Source organism: Rana temporaria, chromosome 1 (genome assembly GCF_905171775.1).
Source record: "Rana temporaria chromosome 1, aRanTem1.1, whole genome shotgun sequence".
In the NCBI taxonomy this organism is placed as follows: Eukaryota; Metazoa; Chordata; class Amphibia; order Anura; family Ranidae; genus Rana; species Rana temporaria.
The window spans coordinates 65604838-65626772 of NC_053489.1; the positions used below are offsets into that span (position 1 = coordinate 65604838).

A 21935-nucleotide genomic window follows, 5' to 3' on the forward strand; every position below is an offset into this window, starting at 1 on the left:
AACTAGCAGGGAGAATTAAACTGAAGCATATAGGCAAAAAGTCCTTCACAAGGTGGTACATGTCAAGTAACATCACATGAATGGCAGAACCCAAGCCAAGGTTTCCCAGCAGGACACTGCACAAAGCATCACACTGCCTCCACCAGCTTGCCTTCTTCCCATACGGCATCCTGGTGCCATCTCTTCCCCAGGTAAGCAATGCACCTGGACAGCCACAAAGCAAAAGAAAAATGGGATTCATCAGACCAGGCCATTATCTTTATTTTTCCATGGTCCAGTTCTGATGCTAATGTGTTTATTGTAGGCGCTTTTTTTTGCTGTGGAGATGGGTCAGCATGGGCACCCTGACTGGTCTGTGGCTACTCAGCCCTAAACACAAACTGTAATGCCCATTTTTTCAACTCTCAATAAGTTATAGTTTTATAGTAAGTGTACACAAGTGTATCAGTTTGGAGCTACATTCGATAGAGACAAACATGTACATAAATATCAGCCACACAAAACCACAGTAAACAGTATAGTCTTAACAGGAAGGTCTCCTATCAGCCTTTACCACCTACACAGTTTGCGCTGTGGTGGGATTAGGCTGAACGGTAACCTTCCTATGCAGTTACATTAGAAGAATTAGGCCAGCCATACACAGTTCGAATCTCGGCTGTAAACTCCCTTAGTTGATTTGTACCTATAGGCTAGCTTATAATAAGGCTTACCCAGAGGTATAGTAAATATCTGCTAAAACGTGCACAGTTTAGAAAAGATTTACTTGCGAAGCCGACAGTGTGCTCTGAAAGAACGGCATACCCATGTTGTTTCTTCAAAGTCCTATGTGTTGGTGCCAGAAGGGCTAGTCTGAGCATTTCAAAAACTGGTGATCTACTGGGATACACACACACACCTTCCAGGAGCCGCATTTGGCGTTTTTACATTATAGGGAAGCGCCCAGAGGCGATTAAATTCGCATGTGTTGCGCTATATAAGTTTTCATTCATTCATTCATTCAGGGAGTGTTTTTAATCAAAACCATCCAAAATACGCTAATGGCAGAAAACGCGCAACAACGCTAATGTAAAAAATGCAGCTAAACGTGTTTTAATAGCCTCCTGTGTGCATGAGCCTCAAGCCTATAAAAAGGCTTACCTGTAGGTACTGTACATTTGCACAGTTTTAGGAGATATTTACTGTATACGCTGCTGCCATCAATGCATGCACACTGAACAGCCCGCTTGTGCCATTTCTTCAGGGCCCATATTGTGACCAGTGGCTCACGCGTGGGAGTGACGCGCTCTGGCCAATCATAGCGCCAAAGCCTGCAAACCCCAAAGTAACTTTAAGAAACATTTTGGCTCCGTCAGCAGTGTGCCGGCGCTGATCCAGGGCATCCTTCTCAGGTAAATATTTCATAATGAGCTGGTATTTGATGCATACTAGCCAATTTTTATTTATTTTTTTCAAGTTTTTGAATTTCAAGTTAAAAAATTTTTTGGAGGTTTACAACCTCTTTAATAGGCTATATTCATTTTTTGCTGGAGTTCAGATTTGAACACAGTAAGCAACTGTTCTGAAAAAAAGGAAACCTGCGTGCTACTTTTATTTTTAAATATCAATTTTCACTATTCAAGTACAATAAGCAAAATATTCCTATCCTTTAGTTAAAATGGAAAACCTTAGTTAGACTTACCGGTAACGGTATTTCTATGAGTCTTTCAGGACAGCACCTGGAGAGAGCGCAGCTCCACCCACTTCCCAGGGAACACTGCAGTCAATGCTATAACTTCCGCCCCCTTCCACCATGGCCTCAGTTGTTCACGAGTACCTCCGGCCACGCTGAAATTAGATAAGCAGAACATAGAAACTACACACATTAGTATATATATATATATATATATATATATATATATATATATATATATATATATATATATATATATATATATATACTAATGTGTGTAGTTTCTATGTTCTGCTTATCTAATTTCAGCGTGGCCGGAGGTACTCGTGAACAACTGAGGCCATGGTGGAAGGGGGCGGAAGTTATAGCATTGACTGCAGTGTTCCCTGGGAAGTGGGTGGAGCTGCGCTCTCTCCAGGTGCTGTCCTGAAAGACTCATAGAAATACCGTTACCGGTAAGTCTAACTAAGGTTTTCTCACCTCGTCTTTCAGGACAGCACCTGGAGATGATAACCGAGTACTTACTCTAGGGTGGGACCACCGCTTGCAGGACCTTCCTGCCAAAAGACTGCTCTGACACAGAGAGCAAATCCATCCTATAATGACGAGCGACGGTGGAAAAGCTTGTCCACGTTGCCGCTTTACAGATGTGTTCTGGCGAAGCTCCAGCCCGTTCTGCCCAGGAAGTTGCCACCGCCCTAGTAGAATGGGCCATTACTCCTGGAGGAGGATCCAAACCTTTAGCTTTGTATGCCTCATGGATAGCCATACGTAACCATCTAGCTAGAGTACTCTTGGAAGCCCCATGCCCCTTGCGGGATCCTGAAAACAGAACGAAAAGCGAATTCGCCTTTCTGAACTCACTAGAGACCTCTAGATGGCGTCTAATGCATCTCCTGACATCTAAGGAATGGAATTCTCTCTCCTTCGGACAAGAAGGAGTTGGACAAAAGGTAGGTAACACTATTTCCTGCGTCCTATGAAATACTGACACTACCTTCGGAAGAAAACTCGGATCAGTTCTTAATACTACCCTATCAGGGAAGATTGACAAAAAAGGCTCCAAAATGGAAAGCGCCTGAAGCTCGCTAACCCTCCTCGCTGAGGTGACCGCTACCAAAAGCACCAATTTCAAAGTCAGAAATTTTATAGAGGCTCGAAGGGTTTTTTGGTCAAACCCCCCAGGACCACTGATAAATCCCACTTGGGGAAAAATTTAAACGGGGAAGGCCTAGCCCTGGCTAAGGCCTTAAAAAAATCTGATAACGTAGGGCTCTAGAGATAAACGTCTCTCTAGAAACACTGACAAAGCCGCCACCTGCGCCTTCAAGGTGCTGGCTGCCAGACCCTTATCCATACCGTCTTGTAAAAACTCCAAGACGGAAAATGTATTCAAAAGGAGAATCATTTTTACCTTCACACCAAGAATTGAAAACTTTCCAAGTCTTGAAGTAGATGGCCCTCGTGACCTTTTTCCTGCTACTAAGTAGCGTATCTACCAAACGTTTGGACAAACCCTTACTGCTAAGAATTAGCTCTTCAGTAACCAGGCCGTGAGTCTTAATCGACTCACGCCTGGATGAAGTAGAGGGCCCTGAAACAGTAAATCTTTTCTGACTGGCAGTACCCAGGGATCTTCTACTGCCAGTTCCAACAGACTCGAAAACCAAGGCCTCTTGGGCCAGTACGGGGCTATCAGGATCAGAGTAGTCTTCTCCTCCTGAAGCTTCCGTAACACTAAAGGAATGATCTGAACTGGGGGGGAAGGCATAGCACAGGCGGAAGGGCCAGCGTTGGACTAACGCATCTAGACCCTCTGCCTGGTCCATTCTGTTGAGAGAAAAATAAGCCGGAACCTTGGCATTGGACTGGGACGCGAACAGGTCTATCTGAGGGGTTCCCCACCTGTTTACTAGCTCTTGGAAGACCTCCGGGCATAAACACCATTCCGATTCCAGAACCCTCGTCCGACTTAAAAAGTCTGCCAGAAGGTTTAGGCTGCCTTTTAGGTGTACTGCCGATAGGGATGCCAAGTTCACCTCTGCCCAGGACAGAGTCTGTAAGGCCAGATTGAGGAGTACCTTGCTTCTCGTGCCCCCCTGTCTGGAAACATACGCCACCGCTGTGGCGTTGTCTGACAGAATCTGGATGTGTTGGTCCAGAATCAGCTCCTGGAAGGCCCTTAGCCCTAACCAAATGGCCCTGAGTTCCCTCCAATTGGAGGACCTTCTGGACTCCTCCCTCGACCAGGATCCCTGTGCCATCTGCCCGTTCAGGTGAGCACCCCATCCCCACGAACTCGCGTCCGTAGTTAGGACCCTTGTAGTGGGGAAGGACCAAGACAGGCCTAGGCGCAGATTTGCCTGGCCTCTCCACCACCAAAGTTTCCTTTTCACTGAAGACGGAACTCTGAATCTTTTCTCTAGGGATTCCCCATGGGTCCAATTCTGAAGGATCGCCTGTTGTAGGTCCCTTGAATGGAGACGAGCCCACTGCACCGCCGGAATGGCGGCCGTGAGTAAGCCCATTGTGGACATGGCTGAGCGAACAGAAATCGGCACATTCGACTGAATTGTCTTCACCGCAGCCCTTCCAAATGAGCCTGGGTCCTCCTCAGGTCCAGGAGAAGCTGCTCCTCCGACTTGGCGAACACCAGGAGGTCGTCCAAGTATGGAATTATAGAAAACCCCCTGAGCCTTAGGGGTGCCAAGGCCTCTGCCACCACCTTTGAAAAGACTCTGGGAGGAGGAAGAAAGGCCGAATGGGAGGGCTCTGAATTGGAAATGTCTCACTCCGCTCTCTGTTCTGATGGCTAGGCGCAGATTGCGCTGGGAGGAAGTCCTGATCGGGACGTGCAAAATATGCATCCCTTAAATCTATCGATGCTAGAAAGCACCCCAGAGGAAGAAGCTTTCTCACCGAGTATATAGAATCCATGTGGAATCTCTTGTACCGGATAGCTAGATTCAGGACTTTTAGGTTTAAAATTAACCTGAATTTGCCCGACGGCTTCCTTACTAGAAATATATGGGAATAACAGCCCTCCCCCTGTTCTCTCTGGGGCACTGGCGTAATCACCCTCTGTTGGAGAAAATCTTCCACTAATGACAGCATTGCCCAAGATTTCTCTTGCTCCCTGGGCAATTGGGTCACATAAAACCGCGACGGTGGTCTTCCCGAGAACTCCAGTGCGTAGCCCTCTGCAATCAGTTTGAGGACATACGGACTGGACGTCGCCTCTGCCCACTGTGGAAGGAAGGCTTGGAGCCGACCTCCCACAGCTGGGAGACAGTCACTGGGGCTTAGCAGGCTGGCTGGGGGAGCGAAATAACACCCCAGGCTTCCCGCGGCCCCTCTGGGACCGCCAGGGTCTACCACCCTGGCCTCTTTGCGCATCCTTAGGACCCTTGGCTTGGAAAAAAGGACGAAAAATTTTCTTGGGCCCCGAATCTACCTTTTTTAAAAGGAAGAGCCTTCTTTCTATCCGCCGTCCTATCCAGAACGGCGTCTAGCCCTGTGCCAAACACCAAGTCTCCTTCAAATGGTAACCCACACAGTTTCACCTTAGAGGCTGTGTCCCCCTGCCAGGTCTTAACCCATAAGGCCCTTCTGGTTGAATTTATCAACGCCGAGGATCTGGCGGAGAGCTTCACGGATTCAGCAGATGCATCCGCTATATAGCCTACCGCCTTCATAAGGACTGGAAAGGACTCCAAAAGCTCTCTACGAGAGGTCCCAGCCTCGATGTGACCTTTAAGCTGATCCAGCCAATGTTCAAGGTTTCTAGCCACCACAGTGGATGCCATAGCTGGCTTGAGATTAATCAAGGTGGCATCCCAGGCTTTTTTGAGCAGGGTATCTGCTCTTTTATCCAGGGAATCTTTAAGGGTACCTGTATCCTCAAAAGCTAGGTCAGTATTGCGAGAAACTTTCGAGAATGCTGCATCCAGCTTAGGCTTTTTATTCCATACCTGCGTTGGATCTTCATCGAAAGGAAATCTCCTTTTCAGAGATTTAGAAAAGAAGGGTGCCTTTTCCGGGTCCTTTCATTCTCTCTTAATTGTTTCGGACAATACTTTATGTACCGGGAAGGTACGATGTTTCACCTCATCCAAGCCCTGGTACATCCTGTCATGCAAGGACAGCTGAGTCGCATCTTCCTTAATGTTTAGGGTAGAATGAATAGTCCTTAATAGGTCATCAACCTCCTCTAAGGACAGTTTATAGCGCGAGGAAGAAGTATGCCTTTCTTCTTCTTCCTCCGCCTCTGATCCTGAAACAACATTTTCAGGCTCCTCCTCCTCGGACTCACTATCTAACCTTCTAGATGTGAAGGGGGTACTGGCCCTGACCTTGGATCCCTTAGTCGGACCCTTGTCCAGAAAGGAGCGAAAAGACTGGAAAGTCTGGTGCAACTCCTCCCTAAACGAAGAGAGCAACTCCCCCGTACCCTTGACGGTGGGCTGCTCAGAGGCCGAACTAGTAGAGGCCTCCCCCCTGACAATCTCCGCAATACAAGTTTTGCATAAAGGTTTGGTCCAGTTCCCTTTAAGGGAAGCTTTACAAGTAGCACACCGCTTCTTGGAAGGAGGAGGTTCTACCACTTTAAGTTTTTCTTTAACTTTCTGAAACGACACAAAGGACAACAACGCTATGTTTAACCTTTGTATGCCAGACCAGCAAATCACCCAAGTGCACACAGCTAGTGAACAAATAAAACCAGAACCCATCACCGCTGTACTAGAAAAAACTACACACACCCACAGACTTGACTAGGGTGAGTGAGGCAGGCTCCCCTCCCCCGAAGGGGCAGAAAGAGGGACATAACAATACCCTGGAACATTGACCACCGCTGGGTCTCCTACCTGGGCCGGGCTGGTGCTTGTGGCTCCTGCTCCCGCCACCTCCGCTGCGTCTTCTGGCTCCATGGTCCCAGAACGCTGCGGGCGTGCGACAGCTTTTTAAAACTCCCGGCTCTTTCTCGCCGCTGCGAGACCCGGAAATAGCACCGCCGAGGCCACTCCTCCTCCTGCGTTCCAGCGGCCGGAACCGGAAGCCGCCACGCGCCGCCAGAAGTCCCGCCTCCACCCGGAAAGGACGTCACTACGCCCTCCGCTCCGGGACCTCGTATGCCAGAAGAACGGCACCTGACCGCCCCCACGCAAGCTACGATGCCCGGACTCAGGAAGCGGGACCCCCAGCAGCCTCTGTCCTCGCCGGACCGAAGAGAAGTACCCGACCTTCACCCGCGCGTCAGGGGAGAAGTCGAGTCCGCCTCCTGGAGGATCACCTCCTAACACACAAAACACCGGTATGCTTCCAAAACCACCTTCCCCGCCTGGGGAGAGTACAGCACACCCTTGGTTCCCTGCAGCGCTTCCACCATGGCCGGAGGAAACACTACAACTGAGGCCATGGTGGAAGGGGGCGGAAGTTATAGCATTGACTGCAGTGTTTCCTGGGAAGTGGGTGGAGCTGCGCTCTCTCCAGGTGCTGTCCTGAAAGACGAGGTGAGAAAATAATCCCAAGACTGCATTCACATGGGCTGATGAGCAGGATCAGCGAGTTTGTAGAACATAAACCTTTTACAGCTTCATAGCCCGGCCATGGTGAAACAGACTAGCAGGGTTAGTTCTCAAAATGTATGGAACATGTAGATAAGATTATAGGTATTTTGCAGTACAATGCAGTACGATTTTCTAGGTTTCTCTTTAGAGACTGGCTCTGTGACCTTGTATTGGCTCGAGGCAGACAAGGTCATTCCCAGATCTACCTGCTGCTGGGCAAGAAAGTGAAAGAGGGCAGAGCCATTTGTTATTTCAGCTTTGAAAAAGAAGACTTTTACACAAGCTCTGGCAGAAGTGGTTAAAGCTGAACGCCAGCCAAAAAGCCAAATGCATACATAGGAGCCGTTTTACCTGTGCAAGCATTTGTATTGTCCAACCAGCTCTCAGATTTACACAGTTCTGCCACACAACACAGCTCTGTCTGTTGCAGTTCAGAAGCGGCTTTACAGATCCAAATTGTGGCAACACACGTGTTAACATGGTGCAGAACAGTGCATCATGGTACAGCCAACACACTAAAGCAGGGGTGCCCAACCAGTGGCCCGGGGGGACACATGTGGCCGCGGAGCCCTCCAATGTGGCCCGCGACCTCGTGCTTTGGGATAGCAAGTTTGCAAGCCCAGATCGCAGGTTGCTGACCCGCCATCCCAGAGCATCAGTGTTCTGAATGAAACCAGCGGTAGAGGAAGCAAGCGGCTGCACAAGGAGCAGAGCCACATAAGTGGATGCTTCCTGTATAGTGACAGCTCCTGTCACAAGTGGAGTGATGCCAAATGCCATCTGTACAGCCTTAGGCCCATTTCATCATTGGTTCAACCCACACAGACCCTCTATTCATCACTATGGAGCGGCAGATGTAAATGGACTTGTGTCCATTTGCACCCACCTACCTCCACTAAAAAAGAAGGGGATCCGTCCCCTTCCATCTGGTTGGATCAGATGGGAGGGCCCACAGAGTAGAGTGGGCCGTGTCCGCTCTGCATATACAGAGTGGGCACGGATCCATCTTCTATCCGCTCCACTTATGGCCCACGACCAAGGCGCTTACGTGGCCCTCGCTCTTCAAAAAGGTTGGGCACCCCTGAACTAAAGCAACAGATCCTGCAGCAAGTTCACAAAACACACACACACACACACACACACACACACACACACCTCAGAAGGTGCTCTGTCCCTTCTGTTTGGGTGGATCGGGGCCGTGTCCGCGTTTGCTCTTTATATGCAGAGTGGACACAGCTTGTCATCTGCCAGCTCCATCCATTTTTGCCTGCAGCCGGTTACCAAGTCGCTAAAGTGGCCCTCGCTCCTCAAAAAGGTTGGGCACCCCTAGTCTAGAGGTTGTCCTCTTCAAAACGTATTGCTAAATATCTTTTGGTAGGGCACAAGGAGCCATGGGATACTCAATGAACAGCAATCAAAGCACACTATCCTCTTTATCACTACTTCTTGGGACAGTCTTTCTAGCCAACGCCCAGCAATAATGGACAGCACTGGGGACATAACCAGAGTCCCTGGCCAGGCAAGCACTAGCTTGGCTGCACTAGAGATAACAGCTGCAACAGTCACCAGGATCCTGCACTCAGGTCTATACTCACAATGTCCCTGGATGCCTATTTCCAATATCAGCCAGACATTTCTCCTGTGAACTCTCCAGACCAGATCCATAGCGACATCTCTTAGATGCAGAGATTCTCAGCAAGCAGGCACTCCAGCTTAGCAAAAGCCAAGACCTTGATGAACACGGGTAGAACATCAGCTGGGCTGCCCAGAAGGGCAGCAGTCCTTCAGGATGGGAACTTCTCCTGGACAAGAAACAGACGGCAGACTGTTATCTGCAGCCACCTATTGGGCACAGCTCCCCAGGGATTGGCCGAGATCCATAAATATTTAGGCTACTCATTCAATGTTCTCCACTCCTATGACGATATGTTCTGGAGTATTCCAGTAGGCAGGGAGAAGAAGTCAAGCCTGCTGTCCGAGTGACCCCGAGACATCCAAAACAATCAGCAACTGCTCCACAAGAGCCCAAAAAGAACCAAAATTTACCTAGCACCTAACTCAGAGGGCGCTACATATACACAAGACAGGGACACCTAGGACAGTCCATGTAGTGTTTGTCCAGCACGTTTACAGTTTCAAAGCAGCAGGGCTTTGTACAGCAAGACCAAAGAATAAAAGCAATCAAAACATCTGCTCATTTAAGTTACCAACTAAACTACTGTCTGTTTCTGATGATCAGGGTGCCACCCCAAAAGAAGCAGCTCTTTTACCTTTTCAGTGTTCAATCAGCCTTTTCACCCAACAGCAGAGGGAGGGCCTTAAGCACCAGTCAGTTTACATAAAAGCCTGTGGACAGCAGAGACTAAATGTATTCTAGCTACCAGGTAGATGTGGACCTAGGGATGGAGAACTTATCCACCCAAAGCACTACAAAGTCTTTGGGATCCAGGGACCAGGACGGGGAAGATTAGGATTCGAGAAAACAAAAAAACGATTGTTTGATCCCAAATAAGCCATTAACCCTTGAGCCGCTCTCCATGTGCATGTGAGAAACTTAAAGCGTTGGTTAACCTTCCCCCAAAAAAAAAAAAACACACACAAACACACACCACTCCTGTCCTTTTAACCACTTCAGCCCCAGAAGAATTGGCTGCCCAATGACCGGCCATTTTTTGCGATTCGGGACCGATCGATTTAACTTACAATTGCATGTCGTGCGACGCTGTACGTAAACAAAATTGACATCCCCCACAAAGAGCTTTCTTTTGGTGGCATTTGATCTCTGCGATTTTAATTTTTTGCGCTATAAACAAAAAAATGACAATTTTGAAAAAAAAGAAATAGTTTGTACTTTTTGCTATAATAAATATTCCCCCCCCCCCCCCCCAAAAAAAAAAGCCAATTTCTCAGTTTAGGCCGATATGTAGTCCGCTACATATTTTTAATAATAATAATAATAATAATAATAATAATAATAATAATATATTGGTTTGCGCAAAAGTTATAGCGTCTACAAAATAGGGGATAGAATTATAGCATTTTTATTATTTATTTTTACTAGTAATTGCAGCGATCTATAAATTGGAACTGCGACATTATGGCAGACACATTTGACACCATTGCCATTGATACAGCGATCAGCACTATAAAAATGCACCAGTTATTGTAAAAATGTCACTGGTAGCATCATGTTGTGGGATTCTTTTCTTCAGCAGGGACAGGGAAGCTGGTCAGAGTTGATGGGAAATGGGACAGAGTCAAACATAGGGCAATCTTAGAAGAAAATCTGTTCGAGTCTGAAAAGACTTGACACTGGGACGGAGGTTATTTTCCTTCCACAGCACCTTTGGGACAAGTATACATCACTTCTAAAAACGCCCCTGCCATTAAAATCAATGGCCAGCGCTGCTGGGGTGCTTTGAAGGCGCCATTAACCCTTTTTCGGCCAGAGGCGGGGGATTAAAAGCACTCCGCTAGCGTCCGAAAAGCACCGCTAAAAATAGTGGCACTTTACCGCCGACGCCTATCCCCCCAGTGTGAAAGTGCCCTTATGTTTTGGGTTGTAACATGAAATGTGGAAAATTTCAAAAGGGTGCGAATACTTTTTCAAGGCACTGTAACAAAGAGGCTTTTAAATGGCAAACAAGCTTAAAAAAATAAAAAATAAAACTAAAAAAAAATAAAAAAGGAAGGAAGAGGAGGAGAGTGCAAGAGAAACGTATGACTCGAGTTTACATACACTATAATGCCTGGTACACACGATCCGATGATCGTCCGTTTTTTTTTTGTATGCTAAACTCACGTCGAATCTGATGTTTACTAAAGTCACGAAAATTCACGTACGGCAGAATAATTAAAAAAAAAAAAAAAAAAAAAATCTGATGAACTGTCCTGATCGGCTCTCGGAAGCTCTGTACTAACGATCCGATTATTGTACAATCATTTCCAAATCGGCATTTTTCGAACGATTTTCGGATCGTGTGTACAGGGCTTAAAAAGTTAATGCTAGCACCATTTAGAGGACATTCCACTTTCTTTAAACAGCTCATTATCAACTATGGCCTTATCTTTCACGCTTACCTCCGATCTTATCAAATTTTATCTGCCCGAGTTACCGCACTTTATCAAGACTTAATGTACAGAACAAGTGGTAAATTATTAATAAAAACCAGGTTCTAGGTCAGCTACTTTGTGTAAAACCAAAAAAAGGTCTACATGGCTCATTAGCTCAAACTGACATCACAAAAAACCCTGGCTTAAAAATAAATAAAAAGTGTGAGTTCGCAATTACATTACTGCATATAACCCGGGCCGTGGTCTATTTGCAGCTGGGCCGCAAAGGCTGCACTGTGTGACGTGCGGCAAGCAGAGATAACATCTCTCACCGCATGCCCAGATCAAAGCACTTCCACATACACAGCGGGGCTGCTACACTTCTGCGAGGCGGGAAGAGCAGAGAGATTAGATCATCTCTCACCGCCCACCACGCATTATCGCTGTTATCCCTCACTGGCAGGTGACATTTAATTTTATATTACAATGCAATGACAGAAATAACATGCTTCAATCATCCCAACACCATATCAGCCATTGTTCTGTGATGATTGAAGCGCTAACACCAGTCATTTCCCCGACATATTGCCCAGTGAAAAGCCACAAAAAAAAAAAAAAAAAAAAATTTCCTCCCCCCAGCCCATGCAACTGAGAACAAGGGCAATACCACTGATAAAAAAAAAAAAGTATTTAGAATGTGTTTTTATATCTATACATCCTTTCACGTCTATTTTAAACTGAATGAATTGTATTATAAGGTGATGCAACAATTTTATATGATGTGGCCAATATTCTTTGCCTAGCACAGGAGCCTCCAAACTGCGATCCTTTGCTTGCCTTGATCTAGCCTTCCTGGCATGGCTCCTCACACCGACACCAACAGCACGGCACTACTCTTTCCACTAGCACCAACAATGGGGTGCAATTCCACCAACCAATACCAATGATTGGGCGCAATTCCTCATCTTACCGACACTGCTTGGAATTTCGGCACAGCAGAGGCATCGCGTTATCAGCTCAAACAAGAAGTTTAGAGCTCACAGGGTTTCTGGTTTAACAGGCATTTTGGTACCAGTAGAAACAAAAAGGAGAGAGAAGAGGCGCCTCTGTGTGCAGATTTAACAGATTTAATATGTAGGGAAAGTATTGTCATACACGCACATTTAAGGAGTCATAAAAAGGCATGTGGTAACCTCCCAAAGAGCTGGGGGTAGTCCTCGGCGGAGTCAATCCCTTTAATTCTTCTTCTGTCTATTCCGTTCAGCGTCCTGCGATGTGGTTTCTTCCACCGATGTGTGATGTTGTCCAGCTGGCTGCAGTTGTTTGTTCTCAACACGAGGCTTGGGACGCAGGGAAGTGTTCAGGCGAAAGGGGGGGTGACGTCACAGTGACACGACGCGTTTCACGAGTAAAACGCACCCAGAGGCGCCTCTTATCTCTCTCACTTCCCTTTTGTTTCTACAGTTTTTGGAACATGGTCTCTGTTCCTCAGTGATGGCAGCCCTGAACGTTCACCATCCCCCTCCACCTTCTTCCTTCCCCTACCAATAACCCTCCTCTCCTTTTAAATGTTTTAAGCCACCTAATTTTAATTGTTATTTTTAATTGCATATATACAACATTTTTACAACAGAGATTGTGAACTTGGTGCTTTACCGTGTACATAACTACAGGTGTACCCAGATTATTAAAATATATACATATATATACATACATACATATACACATACACATACACACACATATACACACACACATATACATATACACTTTACTTGTATTATTATTTTGGTACCAGTACTTACAGCAGTAGATCAGGGTGCAAGGTTAGGCTCCTGCAGACACATCCTACAGTTTTCAGCTTGTACCTCTGTATGGGTTTTCAGTTTGAAAGCTGGAGGGCTTGTGAATGAACTAAGAAGACACTCATCAGTGCTCAGTTCATTGAGAACTACAAGCCGTCTGCTGCGGCGGATGACCGGACTTGTTCTCTCATTTACAGGCCGCTGTAAATGAATGATGCACGATCAGGAATGCCTGTCAGTTTTTTCAGGCGGACCGGATTGGACCTTCATTCACCCCCTATGAACTGGTGGGTGTAAATGGACTTGTCCATTTACAGTTAACTACCTCCAATCAAGAAAGGTATTCACCCCCCCCCCCTCCAGCTAAGCAGATTGGAGGTAAAGTGAGGAGTAAATGGACAGCGGACCCCCATTTACTCTGAGCTGCCCATACAGCAGAGAAGGCCCTGTCCGTGTACACTCGGCAGAAACTGAGCGGACACATCTGCCCACCCTGCTCAGCAGACAGACCTCCTGGTCTAAAATGGAGATTGCCCCGTGTGAAAGGGCCTAAAAGTGGCGACACCTCCCTAGCAGGATGTGCAGAATACCAATAAGGCAAGTAGGAGAGAGATATAGATGTATAGATATTGTGACAAAAAGCCAGGTAAATCTGGGGGTGTTGTCACAGACGGGAGATACTTTACTGCTTTGTTTAGAAAATTCACCAATTACTATCAGGTGTCGGCTGCAGAGGTAGCCAGAAAGGTTTAAGGACGTTGGATAGCTTCAGTTGTTCAGAATGAGAAAATTAAGGCCTCCATAAGTTGTCCAGAGGATTACTACTAAATGCTGCATTCTGAGGCTTGTTGAGTTAAGGAGAGCAGTGAGCTGAGGAAGACTTCTGAAGGTGAAGTGGTTGTTGATATCTTTGCTGTGTGATAAGAAAATAAAAAAAAGGACTATCGTTTTCTGCTGGAAGACCAGCAGTGTTTTTCAACCACCCACGGCTGCCTCTCTGGATAATTCAGTGTGTAGTGAACTCACTCAGGAGGTCACACACCCCCGCTACCAAGCTAACCCCTTTTTAGAATATGAATAAATTATAATATATATTATATATATATATATATATATATATATATATATATATATATATATATATATATATATATATATATATATATATATATATATATATATATATATATATATATATATATATATATATATATATATATATATATCACATACACACATACATACACACATACATACACACATACATACACACATACATACAGACACACACACACACTTTTTTTTCTTTTTTAAATTAGTCAATTCCGAAAAAAAAGCTAAAAAACAAAAACTTTTTTCGGCAGTGCACATGTCTAGTGTTTAACTCTGTATTCAGCATCACATATAAATGCCTACAGGAAAAAGAATCAGCCAACCATAGAGTACAAAAAAATTCAATAACCAGAATTAAAAAGGAAATTCCTTGGACAGATTAGGAAACATTACTAAAACCATATTGTGTGGCAATTGTCACATTGAGCCTTTCCAAACCGAGCGCAGGAAAATTATTGTCTTGTGTGCTGGCTGAAAAGTAAAAAGGGGGAGTACACAGCACACTGTAGCTTAGTGGTTAGCAGTTCTGCCTTGCAGCACTGGGGTTCTCCATTCAAATCCCAGTGGAGGAACTATCTGCATGTCCTCCCTCTAAGTTTCCTTCCACACTCCGAAGACATACTGGTAGGCTCCTGTATGCGTAGGAATGCTTGTACCTTAGATGCTCCATTAGAGCAGCGATAGATGTGAATATACAATATGTACAGCGCTACATAAAATGTTGATGCCTTTATCGATATATGTAATAAATAAGTACATACCCTGCATTATTGCTCACAGCTGTGATCCCTTTAACACCGGTCTTCAGCAGCCCACCTATGAGGTTCTCTGGAATTCCACAAAGACCAAAACCTATAATAAAAAACACAAAGGACTATCAAAAACACTGTATACATCAATATTTGTACAATCCTCAGCCTGCACATGGGAAGGTCCCATACGAGTCTATGGCCAGCCATATATGGATCGATGAACCAGACAAAAATTTGATCCATCTATGGGAAGACCGATTGTAATGAAGATGGATCCAAATCAACAGGCTTCAGTACAACCAGCTGGTTGAATTTTTTTTTCCCCCCCATGTGATCAATGTTGGTGGCTATAGCCTCCAGCAGTGTTCATGGGGTTCTGCCAGCAGGGAAGGCCGTGGCTGAGCTGCCTGCTCTTACCATTCCTTAGTCATATGTCTAAACAAGCCCTAATCAATATGGAACAATTCAGCCAATTTATTTATCAGGATATAGGAAGATTAGCAGTAATAAACCGATAAACACTGGAACATTTTCTCTGTGGAGCGCTGAGCTATTGTAGCTTATATGCTCATTGCCATGTTAAGCTTTTCATTTTATCAGACTTGCACCAACAACCAGACCACACAATCCTTACAGCTGGATCACATCTGCAACAGTCTGTTGGATCTCCAGAACACATTGTTGCCAATAATTTGTTACTTGTGGAAGTCTCATGATTATATCCTTTGCAGATTCTGCTAGTAGGAATTACTTGCAGGCAAAAAAAAAAGAAAGAAAGTGATTTGCACCGATAAACCACCAAAGACCTCCTCCTGAACATTTCTACTTGCCTGGCTGTCTGACTCCCACACCAACAGAGAAATAAAAAAAGATAAATCCATTGCACTTTGAACCCCTAGTCTTGTTCTGAACGGTAATTTAGAAGTCCTTAAAGATTGGATCAGCGTGACATTCAGGGAATGCAGATCAGAAGGAATGATCAGCAGCGTTGGCCTACAAACTTTCTCTTTTCTGCTGTCCCAAAACAGATTTTTGTTTTTCTATAGCTGTTGGCAAGTTTGATTCCATGCTGGCCTCTGACCTCTAAAGTTGGCCACACATTACACACTCTTTAGGCTGCATTCACACCTGAGCGTTTTGTCGCCTGAAGCTCCAAAACGCTAGAGAGGAAAAAATACATTATTCTCTATGTAGATGGTTCACATCTCCACTCCGAAACGCCTGAAGCTCAAACAAGTTCCGGAACCTTTTTTGTCGCATGGATTTGGGCGTTTTAGAACGTTTGTATTCCCATAGAAAGTAATGGAAACGCTCGATTTAAGCGTCTAGCACGACAACGAGCGTTTATACGGGCGTTTTGTCGCTTTAATCAATAGAACATTTCACCCAGGCAGAAGATAAAAAAAATCTACAAACATAGCAACAAGTGGTGAAAAGATGATAATTGTTCCTATTGGCTAAAATCAAAAACGTCGGAGTTCAAAAACGTCGGAGTTCAAAAACGTCGGAGTTCAAAAACGTCGGAGTTCAAAAACGTCGGAGTTCAAAAACGTCGGAGTTCAAAAACGTCGGAGTTCAAAAACGTCGGAGTTCAAAAACGTCGGAGTTCAAAAACGTCGGAGTTCAAAAACGTCGGAGTTCAAAAACGTCTGCGCTGTATGCAAACGCGTGAATACGCGAGACAAAACGCCGGAAAACAACGACTAAAAACGCTACACTCAGGTGTGAATGCAGCCTTAGACTTACCAAAACACAGGTTTGTTTTTTAGCAGGAATGCAGTTCTAACACCACCTGTGCATGTAACACTGAATTCATGTAATGCCAAGGGGTGCGCAGGAGGGTCTATGGATATTAGGAGTCTGACGCTAGCTTCTGGGAGGTTATTTACCTGCACCTATTCTACAATAGGATTATTATTATTATAATTATAAAAAAAAAGGCCCTAGTATGTGTGTATGAATGAGAGTTAGATTCACATCAGTCCCTGCCCTCAAGGATTGTACAATGTGCAATACATGGGAAAAGCACTATACTATAATAAAATAATAAAAGACCTGCCACAAAGTATGTAATAGGACACCCCTAAACAATCTAATTAGTTTCAATGCAGTTGGGTACTTTTGCACTACATAATTGATGTTGGATCTACAGTAAATTGTAATAGTAATAGTGTATGACTACCTTAAAGCAGTTGTATACCCCTTTTTTACATCTTTATCTACAGGTAAGCCTATAATAAAGGCTTACCTGTAGGTAAATTTAATACATCTCTTAAACCTTCACGGTTTAGGAGATATTCACCCTGCATGCAGCCGCTGACGTCAGCAGCGCATTCGCAGTGAAGGTCCGGTGTATTGTGCCAGAACGGAGGACCCCCGCGCGGGAGTGACATTACTGCTCCGGCCACTCAAATTGCCAGAGCCGCGAACACAGAAAAAACGGCGAGGGGAAAATGTTAGCTCTCGCGGCATTTACCGGTATGCGATGCGGAGGCTTAGATCTAAGGTTAGCATTTCATAATGAGCTGGTATACGGTGCATACTAGCTCATTGTGCCTTTGCCTTACAGGGGTTTTAGTGATAATGATCTCAGCCAGAATTCTCAGATCCACCCTACCGCCAAAGAAACTATGCTCCGAGCACACTGCTGCAACTTGTGATTCGACGTGCGAGAAGTTACGTGACATGTGAAATCCCATGTTAGAGAATAAGAGCGGTCTTAAAGAGGAAGTAAACCCTCTTTTTTTTTTCCCCTGACAAAAAAACCTGCAAGTGAAAGGCATATTGAGTTCGTATGCATAGCATACTAGCTCATTATGAATGACTTACCTGAGATCGAAGCCCCCAAAACGCTTCTCGTTCCCCTCCTCCGCCATGTCCCCTCCGGGCACCTTCTGGGCATCGCCGCTCCGGCGCTGTGACTGGCCTGAGCGGCGATGACGTCACTCCTGCGCATGGGACCGGCCACGACCCAGGCATGATCCCATTCATAAAACCGGTATGCTCAGTGAGCATGCGTCGTAGACATCGGTGCTGTGTTTCCTGAAAATAATCGCCTTAACCATGTAGGTTAAGGACATATTTCTTGCAAGGTAAGCCTTAATCTAGGCTTGCCTGTAGGTGCAAGTTGTAAGGGTGGGTTTACAACCACTTTAAAGCGGATGTGCCACGGGAAAATAATATTAAAAGCCAGCAGCTACAAATACTGCAGCTGCTGACTTTTAATATTAGGACACTTACCTGTCCTGGAGTCCAGCGCCGATCGCAGCAGAGGACGAGCGATCGCTCGTCTCTCTGCTGCTCCCCCCGCCATCCACGCTGAGGGAACCAGGAAGTGAAGCGCTGCGGCTTCACTGCCCGGTTCCCTACGGCGCATGCGCGAGTCGCGCCCGCCGATTGGCTCCCGCTGTGTGCTGGGAGCCGAGTGTTCCCAGCATACAACGGGGGGGGCGACGGGATGTGACGGAATGCCCGTCTTTTGCCCGTGAATGCCGGGCCGGAAGTTGGTCCAAATACCTGTCTTTAGACAGGTATCTGCACCCCCCACCCCCCTCCCCCCTGAAAGGTGTCAAATGTGACACCGGAGGGGGGGGGAGGGTTCAGATCAGCGGGACTCCACTTTAGGGTGGAGAACCGCTTTAATTGGCACTGCCGAAGCCGCTCCAACTTTAGAAAAGGTTCCTGAGCTACTTCAAGGTGACTTCTATCCAACTTGTGCCCATAGACTTTTATGGAAGTTGCCTCCAATTCTGATTCTCGTCTATATTGATGCGATTTGGATCCAAAAATTACAGGATTACCAAGGCATCCCCTGAAAGTTGCTTCCAAGTCGTACCGCAGGTTGCGGCAGTGTGAACTGAAGGCTACAGAGCAAAGCAGTATTGCGCACTCTTGTATTTTTCTGACTGCTTTGGACAACCAAGGCTGAGTTCACATATATGCAAATTGGATGCAGGTCTGCCAACATCCAATAGGTGTGACAGGCGAGTGTGACCGTCTCTCAATGGAGTCGGTTCACACAGGTCCGGGAGGCTACGGAACAGATTGCATAAGGGTCCTGTGCCTGTATGGGTCTGGTTAAAGGTGCAAATTAAAGGCAAAAAATTCGGACCTGAATTGCACCTAAACCGGTGAACAGACACGCACTGAACCTTCAGGCACACATATGTGAACATGGCGCAACTTGTTCAAATTCTAAACAATAAGTGTACCTGAAGCCAATTTGTTAAAGCGGAGGTTCGGCCGATTTTTTTTTTTTTTTTTTTTTAAAGCCAGCAGCTACAAATACGGCAGCTGCTGACTTTTAAAAAATGGACACTCAACTGTCCAGCGCGCCCGCGATGTCAGCAGCCAAGGCTAAGCAATCACTCGGTCCTCGGTGAGGTAATCAGGAAGTGAAGCCTTGCAGCTTCACTGCCCGATTCCCTACTGCGCATGCGCAAGGATCGCGGCGCGTCATCACTGATACCCGCTCTCTCCTGGGAACAGTGTATCCCAGAAGACAGCGGGGGGTTGACGTCACAGGCTGGATTCCCCGTGGGGATCCAAACCCGGAAGTGATGCAAATACCCAATCTCAGACAGGTAACTGCACCCCCCACCCCCCTCCCCCCTGAAAGGTGCCAAAATGTGACACCGGAAGGGGGGATAGATCCAAAAAGCGGAGGTTGACTTTTTGTGTAAACCTCCGCTTTAAGAATAATATTGTAGAGAACATTTTTAAAAAGGTGAATTGTGCCCATGCAGCAATAAAAAAATTCTACCTTTTCTGTGAAAAATAGCAGTGTAGCTCCTCCTAAGTGAGGGTACCTAGGCACTCCTTTGTCTACAGCTGTATATACACAGTGAGATATCTAACACACTGCTGCCTCGGACCCGAGTCTCGGAGGATTTGGAGAGTGACCTTGTAATGTCAGTTCTGTGCCGATCGCTGTTCTCCTTGCTTGCTGGAGAGACAACAATGGAACACTTTGTTAATATACGCTTTCAACCATCAGATTAAACGTTAAAATTACTTGTTAGCTTTGCTGGGATGCCAAAGATTTTCGAACCAAAATAGCAGAACAAGAGAACATTAATGCCTCCTTGTACACGGACATAACAGTTTAGACTCCGGATCTTTTTGACAGAACAATCCAGAGTAAAATGTTCTGCAAAGACCTTGCATAAACACACGTAAAAAGGCGCACCATAGGAAATGGGTATATTTTTACAATCAGGGTAGATTGAGGAATCCTCCTTGCTGTGCTATTTATGACAGTGGGGACACCTCTGCTGTAAAAATACACTGATCGGGACTGCAGTCAATTGTCTGCAGCCCCTTTACTCCGATACACAACACCCCCCCCCCCCCCCCCCCCCCCCCCCCCAACTAAATTCTAGTGAACCAATTGCCTTCAGAAGACCCAATTAGCATCCACCTGTGTGCAATTTAAATACAGTTCTGTGAAGTCCTCAGGTTTGTTAGAGAACCTTAGTGAACAAACAGCATCATGAACGCCAAGAAACACACCAGACAGGTCAGGGATAAAGTTCTAGAGAAGTTTAAAGCAAGGATTAGGTTATAAAAAAAAAAAAACTGAGCTTTGAACATCTCACAGAGCACTGTTCAATCCATCATCTGGAAAGAGTATGGCACAACTGCAAACCTACCGAGACATGGCCATCCACCTAAACTGACAGGCCGGGCAAGAGAAGCAGCCAAGAGGCCCATGGTAACTCTGGAGAAGCTGCAGAAAGCCACAGCTCAGGTGGGAGAATCTGTCCACATGACAACTAATAGTCCTGCACTGCACAAATCTGGCCTTTATGTAAGTGGCAAAAAGAAAGCCATAAGAAGTCCCATTTGCAGTACGCGAGAAGCCATGTGGGGGACACAGCAAACATGTTAGAAGGTGCTGCGGCCAGAAGAACAAAATTGAACTTTGTGGCCTAAAAGCAAAACGCTATGTGTGGAGGAAAACTAACACTTCACATCACTCTGAACAAACCATCCCCACCGTGAAACATGGTGGTGGCAGCATCATGTTGTGGGGATGCTTTTCTTCAGCAGGAACACGGAAACTGGTCAGAGTTGATATGAAGATGGATGGAGCCAAATACAGGACAATCTTGGAAGAAAACCTGTTAAAGTCTGCAAAAAACGACACTGGGGAGGAGGTTCACCTTCCAGCAGGACAACGACCGTAAACATACAGCCAGAGCTACAATGGAATGGTTTGGATCAAAGCATATTCATGTGTTGGAACAGCCAAAGTCCAGACCTAAATCCATTTGAGAATCTGTGGCAAGACTTGAAAATTGCTGTTCACAGACGCTCTCTATCCGATCTAACAGAGCTTGAGCCATTTTGCGAAGAATGGGAAAAAATGTCCCTCTATAGATGTGTAGAGCTGGTAGAGACATGCTCAAAAAGACTTGCAGCTGTAATTGCAGTGAAAGAAGGTTCTACAAAGTGTTGACTCAGGGGGGCTGAACACAAATACATGCCACACTTTTCACATACCGTATTTTCCGGCGTATAAGACGACTTTTTAACCCATGAAATTGTTCTTAAAAGTCGGGGGGTCGTCTTATACGCCGGTAACCTAACATGCAGACCACGGCCGTTCATTTTTCAAAAGCCGCGCCTCCTCCTTCTGCTGTTCCGTGATAGGCGGAACACTCAGCTTCCCAGCAGAGCCTCTGTTCAGTGTTCCGCCTATCACGGATGCCCTCTCGTCCTCGGCCCCACTCTTCATCTACAAGTGTGCAAAGTTTTTTTGTCCGGGGGACCTATGGCAGTGGAGCACTGGGCACTCGTTTCATAGACTCCCATGTTAATAGGCAATTTCTCTGGCGACTTTGGGGACCTGGTACTGGCTGGTCGTAGGTCCCCTGGACCCGGAACTTGGCACACATGTAGCCCCATTTCTCCTCTACAAGTGTGCAAAGTTTGTTGTCTGGGGAGCACCGATTTTTCGAAGCCGGGCACCCCT

General features: G+C 46.0%; 1 protein-coding gene across 1 annotated transcript in view; it reads right to left on the reverse strand.

The window, feature by feature from the left end:
* Positions 1–21935, reverse strand: part of OXCT1 (3-oxoacid CoA-transferase 1) — a 205779-nt gene that overhangs the window by 177120 nt on the left and 6724 nt on the right. The window contains exon 3 of the mRNA XM_040338845.1: positions 14969–15059. Within this exon, the coding sequence (XP_040194779.1) occupies positions 14969–15059 (91 nt within the window). The remainder of the gene's footprint in view (positions 1–14968; positions 15060–21935) is intronic.